The sequence below is a fragment of the Atta colombica genome, unplaced genomic scaffold (assembly GCF_001594045.1).
Source record: "Atta colombica isolate Treedump-2 unplaced genomic scaffold, Acol1.0 scaffold126, whole genome shotgun sequence".
NCBI lineage: Eukaryota > Metazoa > Arthropoda > Insecta > Hymenoptera > Formicidae > Atta > Atta colombica.
Window position 1 is genome coordinate 6,467,586 of NW_017259213.1, and position 8,799 is coordinate 6,476,384.

General features: G+C 34.5%; 1 protein-coding gene across 1 annotated transcript in view; it reads right to left on the minus strand.

Moving 5' to 3' along the window:
- Positions 1–399: 399 nt before the first annotated feature.
- Positions 400–8,799, minus strand: part of LOC108695004 — a 22,970-nt gene continuing 14,570 nt past the window's right edge. The window contains exons 2-13 of the mRNA XM_018204712.1: positions 7,978–8,605; positions 6,990–7,280; positions 5,732–6,034; positions 5,455–5,612; positions 5,156–5,327; positions 4,684–4,992; positions 4,448–4,596; positions 3,435–4,332; positions 2,981–3,130; positions 2,392–2,482; positions 2,172–2,253; positions 400–2,067 (exon numbers count right to left, since the gene is read on the minus strand). Of these exons, the coding sequence (XP_018060201.1) occupies positions 706–2,067; positions 2,172–2,253; positions 2,392–2,482; positions 2,981–3,130; positions 3,435–4,332; positions 4,448–4,596; positions 4,684–4,992; positions 5,156–5,327; positions 5,455–5,612; positions 5,732–6,034; positions 6,990–7,280; positions 7,978–8,590 (4,578 nt within the window). The 5' untranslated portion in view covers positions 8,591–8,605 and the 3' untranslated portion in view covers positions 400–705. The remainder of the gene's footprint in view (positions 2,068–2,171; positions 2,254–2,391; positions 2,483–2,980; positions 3,131–3,434; positions 4,333–4,447; positions 4,597–4,683; positions 4,993–5,155; positions 5,328–5,454; positions 5,613–5,731; positions 6,035–6,989; positions 7,281–7,977; positions 8,606–8,799) is intronic.

Sequence of the window (8,799 nt, forward strand, 5' to 3'; positions counted from 1 at the left end):
AATCGCGTCGAAATTACGCATATAATATAAAAAAAGTAACGCAGTACTGGTACTTTGGTGAACGAGAATGTCAATCTGACATTCTCGTCGCTCGAACGTATCGTGCCGCATACATATGCATATCGCGCCAGATAGCATAATCAAATAAGAAGACATCAACTTGGGCGGAGGAATAAAAAATGTCTTAAGACATTTCCTTAAAGACTCTGCGAGTCGCTTCCTGTATATTCTATTATTTTTTGTACAGATGCTATACGCATAAAACTTTTTTTCAGTAATAGCCATTTAAGGAAGCATCTTTAAACGTAAGAACTTACTGGAGAGCTCTTTTAATAAGAAATGAATTTCCAATGATTTATTTCCTCAAGCCAATGATCTTCCTTTTTGCTCAAACCCAGTCTTATTTTCGAAGCAAGTATGAAATATTCCTTTTCATAAGGAAAGTTTCTTAAATCTTTTCATATTTTAATAAGCGAACTTTCATTCCCCCCTTTCCCCAGTTGTAAAAGATCGCTGCTCAGTTCAGTCGATTCGCGTGAGTGTCGCAATTACATTCAAACGTACATCTCAGTTTCTTGCATGCATCGCTGTATATACCACAATCTTACAGTGTAGCACTTACTTTGTCCGTCTACGAAGGTGGCAATGAACATCATCGCGAAAAAGAGGAGAAAAACGAGATGATAGTGCATCTCTCTCCTCACCTCACTGAACTGTACTTGGCACAACCGTCACCTCTGCGTACTGCTCGTCCGATTGACTTGTCGCTGCCTGCGGCAGTGACGGTGGCATCTTCTCGAGTCGCACATACGACGGTCCTGCTGAGGGAGGTGATAAATTCGCGATAGTGATATAACTAGAGTTCAAATCTTTTCCCTCTGTCGTCGGCCAGGACGGAGTGGGATACACAGTGTTGTCTTTGTTATTACCTTCATCGATGTCCTCCGTTACGTTCGTGAGTGACTCCACTTTCTCTTGTTGCTCCTGCGGCTGTGTTTCGTGCGCGGAGGTCATAAGATTGTACGAAGTTCCGCTCGTTGTAGAACTGTGCGGATCATGGAATATTTTTTGCTGTAAAGATTCTTGATCCGCTTCTATAACCGGCATCCCCTCAGGAATTATCATTCCCTCAGGAATTATTGATGCAAAGATATATTTTGGACTCGCTAAAGTCAAGCAAGTATTGGCAGGGAAGGTCGGTGGAAATGACATATACTCTTTCTTGCACAAATTCTGATTATCTTTGACTTTGAAGGTGCCACACATTAAATTGCTGTTCCTGGCTTGTATATGTTTAGGTATACTAGAAGGCGATTCGGGTATTTCGTCTATTAGTCCTGCTTGAACATATGGCGTCGCTATCGCCGTCTTCTCAGGATTAATGTGAGATGCCAAAAGCTTCTTGTTCAACTCGATGATCGACCGCATTTTGTCCAGTTCGTCAATAGTTTGCTTCTGTTTCTCTTTTTCAAATTCATCTTCAAATTTGATCGATATCAAAGCATCACCACTATCATCGCCGCTATCATTGTTATCACTGCCATGATTACTGTCATTATTGTCGTCACTGTCTTTGCTGCTGTCGTCATCGTCGCTGTTGGTGTTCTTCCGTGGTATAAGGCTCGGATTGCTCAATAACATCTCCGAAGAGGACGGCATGCTAATGTAGTTTGCGCTAGACCAGGCGTGTTGCGATGACGAATAACTCTTTGACATCGTATTATCTGTTAAATTAGGCGTAGACCGCGCTAAGGATATAGTCTCTTCAGAAGTCGGCTCACCGGAATTGCCAACTTTGACATATGATTCCCAACAGGGCGTGACATCTGATAATAACGAGGCCGGTACACGTGTAGTACTTCTTTGTCGCAGATGTGTCAATTCGCGGGCAGGCTGACTCTTCAGTTTATCGGACGGCGTATGCATTGCATCCACCTCAGTGCCACTATCACTACAAACCTGAGATTCCGCCGTAAGTGATGACGTAACGGACTCTTGACCGCTCGAACAACCGCTCGAATCGGCAGACGGTTGCCGTATGTGTGGTTCACTCTTCTTAAGCGGTTGCTGCGCAAACAAAATAGAGCTTATGTAGCGTACTGTATTGTTATAGTTATGTCGTATTTGCTTTCATAAATAACTGTAAAAAAGACATGTAAGAGATATCTTACCGTATCTGGAGCATCTGGTGGAGCAAGTCCAGGCGGTAATTTGACTTCCACATCTCGCATAGCTCGACATTTTATCCACATTCTATAAGAAAAATGGTACAAAACGTCTTGAAGAATACAACTAGAATATTTGTAATTAAATAGAAATTCTTTTCTTATGGAAAGTTTTATGTAAATCATATTTGCATAGAGAATGACTGAAAAATAGAAATGTCTTTACCTCTTAAACATGTACACGAAGCACACAATGCATGCTACGAAGCTAACGACGCCAACTATCCATATAACAACCAGTGCGACGGACGATAAACCTATTGCATGAGAAATATACATTCGCTAATCAGAGTTACTTAATAATATCCGTGTCAAACGTGTATGTGTGATACTATTGCATTTGTCAAATCAAAGTGAAGAAAATCGCATAATAATAGAAAAAAATTAATACTATACTGAAGATTATAAGAAACATGTTTTTTGAAACAATAAAAAACAGATGAAGAAAGAGTCCGGCTTGATCTTGTGAGTTGTATGAACCGGTTATGTGATTTATATCTAAAAAAAAACTGTAGTCATCATTATCAGTTTTCTCATTATAAAAAGATATTAAAAATTCAACAATAAATGTTTTCAACGTTTAAATATCATCATTTATACTTACAAATATTAGCATATCATGTATGTCATATGTATATATAAATCATAACAAATGTGCTTAATTTTATAAAAAAGCAAACGTGTCTATTTTAAATAAAATTAGTAATATGTTTGCTTTCTGTAATAATAATAATAATAATAGTAAGTTTAAATACCATTATTATAACAATTTCCCTCCCCAAAATCGGACCAGGATCCTTTCAAAAGATCGCCGTTAAGATTGGTATTAACAGCTCTAACCCGGAATTTGTGTTTCTGCTCTCGATGCTCGACATTTTTACAGTCGGGAATGGGCAATTGCACTTCTGCAATATAAACAAATAGTATTAAAATTAAGCTTTCGTATTATTTCTTCTATAATCTTCATTTTTATATCCTCTCTCTTTCTCTTTTCACTTTTCATTTCGTACAATTATCATTATTTTACACTATATCATTTAAATGGAAATGAATAGAATAGAAAAATAGAATAATAAATTCTAAGAAATGAATCGAATTATATTTGAAAAGAATATTTCTTTTATAGTATATTTAATCTAATTTTGTCAGAAATTCTCTCAAATTTTATTAAAGGAAAGAATTCAATTTTCCCATTAAAGACAGTCTCACCTGTTCTTGTGACATTCTGAATCATGCCATTTCCGTATTCTATTTCGTAATACATGTGCTCTAATGGACCGGCTGGTTCTTGCGGTGGCTCCCACTGAATGATCACTTGGCTGGAGTTTACAAAGCGTACTAAAGGAATATTGATTTTACCAGGCACGCCGATTTTCGTGGACTCATCTATTATCGATGACTTTTCACTGCACTGGACGGTACAAGCAGAGACTCTAATAAAATATCTTGTATACGGCTTCAAACCCGTCAGTTTAATGTGATCTTTATCATCCACTTTAATGACTTGACCATTGTAGTAGACTTGATAATATCTGAGCACACCGTTCATCGCCGACGGCTTTTTCCATGCGACAAACATCGTTGTGTTAGACAAGTCAGTAATTCTAACATTTAACGGTGGTGTGCTGGGCGCAGCTTCCAACGTGGTATTATAAAGGGGATCACTACGCAGACCCTCACCGCTCTTCGTTAACACTGCGACACTCAGCATGTACGTGGTGTAAGGCTTCAGATTATCGACAATACCATGTATCGTATGTGCATCCGCCTTGATGGTACTATTAAACATAGGACCGTTACAGTTAACATTCATTGGTGATACTATGGGACAGTAGTAGATATTGAATCCTTCAATTATTCCGATGCGATCCGAGCAATCAAGCTTCCAACCGACTTCGATAAAATGCGATCCAATGCGATTAATCCAAACAGACTTCATTTTGCCAAGCACCTTGTTATGAATTACCGTGCATGATGACCATATCATTCCGCTGCTACCTCTCTCAGTATTGACGGAGATTGCAAATTGATATACCTTGGACGGATTCGGTACAGTTATGTTGTAGATCATAGTATTTTTAGGAACATGTATCCAGTCCAAGTAACCCTGCAAATATATCATTTTAACGTTGCGTGTCCAAACTTTTATGTAAAATACATTTTTATTTATTATGTGAAAAAAATATTCTTCGAATAATGTGAAAGAAAGTATTGGTACATACGGTACATTGATAAGGACGATCACGCTCATTGTCGCACCAAAAGATCGTATAATTCTTGATGTTATGATCTTCGAACGGTGGCTTCCAAGATAATTCATACAATCCATTCTCAAAAGCGATTTTCGTGAACGCTATTGGTTCATGTGGAACTAAGAATAAAATAATGTATCAAATTGTTAGGTATATTTGAATCTTTCTGTCCTTCCTTGACATATCTATTTTCTTAATATACTCACTTTCTTTTTGATTTGGTACATATATTCTCGCACGGCTGTTGTTAGCTCCGACCTCATTCGTTGAGATGATCTCAAATAGGTAACTATTGAGGGTGATTCCCTTCAATTTGGCATATGTTCTAGTTGTTTCACTTGGTGTAAGCGCAACTTTTTGGCCATTTTCCTCCACGTGGATGATTTGATACTTAAAATTATCGCCGTTTTCTTGATTTTGCGGTATTGCTTGCCAGTATAAGTATACGTCTCTGTTTACATTATTTTCAGCAATTTCAAAGCTACCGATATCAGTTCGCGGTGCAGCACTAGGCACTAAAATTAAATCAGAGAAAATTTAATAGAAACAGATAGATGTTATCTGTTAATTAGCCAAATTTTCAATACGTCATTATTTCAGTTATAGTTATAATCAAATAAATAATAAAAATAATTATAAAGACAATATATTCTCTTCATAATTCAGAAATTTATTTACATTTTGGTGATGTCCTGAATGTAACAACACTAAATTCACTCCATCGATCCGGTCTTACAGCTGTCGAGCTTTTTAAATAAATGCGAACATCATATACTGTATTAGCGTATTCTAATCCGGTAAGATTGTAAAGCCATTGCTCTTTATTCTTAGGATGCGTAATATTGATAACCTACAGACAAAGGGAAAATAAGTTTGATCAAGATTATTTTATCACAGAATTGATAACTTTTTCAATTGCGATATCAACAAATTATCTAATAAAAAATAAAAAATTATTTGAATCAATACGATTATACCTTCCAATCTTTTTCATGATCCCATTGATGTTGATACATAATTTTATGATGAACACCAACTGGAAATGTTGCCATCGGGAAGGGAAGTTCCCAATGCAACAGTGCACTTTCCGATGTTTTATTTATTAAGGTAAGATTGTAAGGTTTAGCCGGAATAACTGAAAACAATAATATTCTTGAATATTAAGTATACAACATATTCGATAACTGTATATTTCTCATTGCAAGAGATTTTTACGTGGAAATAAATAATAATCTATATATAAGATTTACATACCATTAGGATAATGTTGAACACGATATGTAAAATTGAGTTCCCCAAAAGGATTAGATACTTTCAGTATGAAAATATAAAATGCATATGGTTGTCTATATATTGGATCGGAATATATATCCCACGTACATGAATTCTCTGTCGTCGCCGCAAGCGGACAATAATACATTGCTCCTAATCTTCCAGGTAATTGAAACATTAAATCGTACTTTGTACTGACGAAATTGTGTTCTGGCTCCCATGTGCAATTAAAGCTTTCCCAATTATAAGAGACACAATCAAAATGTTTGGGTTTTTGAGGTGGATCTATCGTGAAACAAAAAAAAGTAAAATAAAATATATAGAAACAAGTAAAATAAAATAAACCATTTCATAAAAAAGAAACGTATTGGTTTTTAAAATACATAATTTTCAAATATAGTTTTTTGATATTCGCTAAGTAGTTGATAAAAGATATCTGAAATTATGTTTATAAACATTATATATCACGATCAATCCTATTAGTTTACATCGATACATGTAAAAATTTCAATCATTTCTATCATTTTTAAGACATTGCGGACATTTTATATATATCATATTAAAATTAAAATTTATTAAATAGATATAAATATTACATAAATATATAATTTGTAAAAATTTAACTTAAATATTAATTTTTCAAATGAATAAATTTCTACGAGAGAAAAAGTGACTTGACTAACTCTTAATATTATATTGTATAGTATCTGTTTTCTAGTTATCTTTATTGTCGATGATAAAACGATTTCTAAGACGCATGCATGTCAAACGATTTACTCATAACTAATAAAAAGAGAATCAATGCACTGTACTGTCTCCGCAAAACATCGTCGGGTCATACTGATAAAGATAAATACTTCTATTGGATGTAGATAGTTATATATTTCAAACGTGATAATTCATACGTGTGATGATTATAAAAAATAAGATGTATGTTTCTCGATACCCAAATTCTTCAGATTACAAAAAATATCTTCTTTAATAGAATAGCACATGCATCGGATATCTCACAACTGAAGAGTTGACAAAAAATAATACGAAAATGTAAAAAAAAATTTATTTCATGAGATTTTGTAGGGAAAAATTTTATTTTGTTTATTTCAACTTATTTTTTCGCGAGAAGTCGTCTCTTTCTTAATAATTTTCAAAAATCGATCTAAAGATTCGCTAATTTAATAGAATATACAGATAATTATATAGATAGAATATATAGATAATTAAAATAAGTATGATTACTTACATCCAACTACAACTTTATTGAGACAAACTGCTATATAGTCGTTGTCTTTCATTCGCAACTTGCAATTGTACATGTCGTCGGAGGGCGGTGGCGTTTGGATGGACAGTTCTATCGTAGTTTCATTAATTACCGTGACAAATTCCGACTCCAGTTCTTGATCATTACGAAAGAATCGAAGATCTCCCGCACCTTTATTAGGATAATCAAGTTCCATGATCGTCTGATTCAACAGACAGAACATTTTGAGTGGTTTACCATGTTGAATAACAATATCACCTTGTGGCCAGGTCCCTACAAATAGAATTAAGAATAAGATAATCTTATTATTTGAGATAGAGAATACAAGATACTCCAATAATAAAAATTCATAGATTAATGAGAATATAAGTAAACATTTTATAAGTAAATAAAATAATTAAATCAAAATTTATATTATACTACATAAGTTTATGCATCATAAACATTATAAAAAGTAAAAGATAGAGAAGATATATCATGAGAATACACTTCAACGAGGTTGATAATTTCGATGTGAACTGTACAGCTCGAGTATTAAATATAGATATATACATTTAGCTCGACAAAATTCCAAAAGGAGAGATAAGACATGTTTTATTTATAATCCTAGCGCACCAGTGATACCATGCGAGACAAATAGAAGACAACAGCTTTTATTTCTGTTTTATAAACACACATTCGAATATACATATGTCTCGAAATGTGCATCACAGGTGCGTTCCATTTGACGCTCACAATGCTTATGAGCATTATTTTGTCTTTGAAAAACAACAAGAATGAAACTCCAAGAGCGCTATGAGCAGCAAATGAAATGCAGCCTATGCAGTATAGATGTATAGCGAAAACAAAAACATGCTAAATATCAGTTTAAACAGCTAATTCACTAATCGTTAATATCAAATTTGAGAATGCAACGTAAATTTACAAGTAAATTTGATTGTATGCAAAGATATATTTGGACGAAACTTACATCCCGGTGTGCTTAATCCAACTGAGCAAGTGCGAGCTGAACACTGCGTCACACAAAGTAGGCAAATTAAGAAAGGAAAATAAGTTCGCCACCTCCTCCATGAAGAATTCGTTATCCAATCGGTAGTTATTAATCCTAACATTTGATTGAATACAAGAATGCATCTCGTTATCGAGAGTGCATTCGCTGTATGAAAATATCTCATTATGTCTCTCTTTCGCGTAAAACTATGATGATTTCGATGATTCATTACACTTGTATCACGTCTATGATTACAAGGGGCACCAGAACAAGCAAATTCTTTTTGCGCCAAGTACAGATCAGTTGAACGGGCATTGTAAGATGAAGTGTCTTGTGACAGGTGAGCCGCACTATTGAGCTCGTTTTCTAACGTTGTGACAGAATCCTTTTTAAACAGGACGTCATTAGAGACGTTAAATACGTCGCAGCATGTTGCAAAACTGTGACAAGCGACGGGGGACGACTTCAATGTGTTGGACATATCCAGCATAGGTCGGCATCCAGCATGTCTCAACGTAGCGTCTCGTTTGTGAGATGGATACCGATCCATTTCTCCAGGCACTCTTATCGATCGAGTATCGATTGAAGGCATTTTGCACTTCCGTCACTGAAAGATAAATAAATTCAATGAAAATAAATCTTAAAATTGTACAAAACATTACTAACTATATATAACTATTATTAACAACATACTAAAAAAGTTAATTAAAAAATCTTAAAAAATAAAACAATAAATCTTCTACAAATGTAAAAAAATTTTTGTTCGTAATAAAAAAAATTTTTTATTTTAGTTAATATATA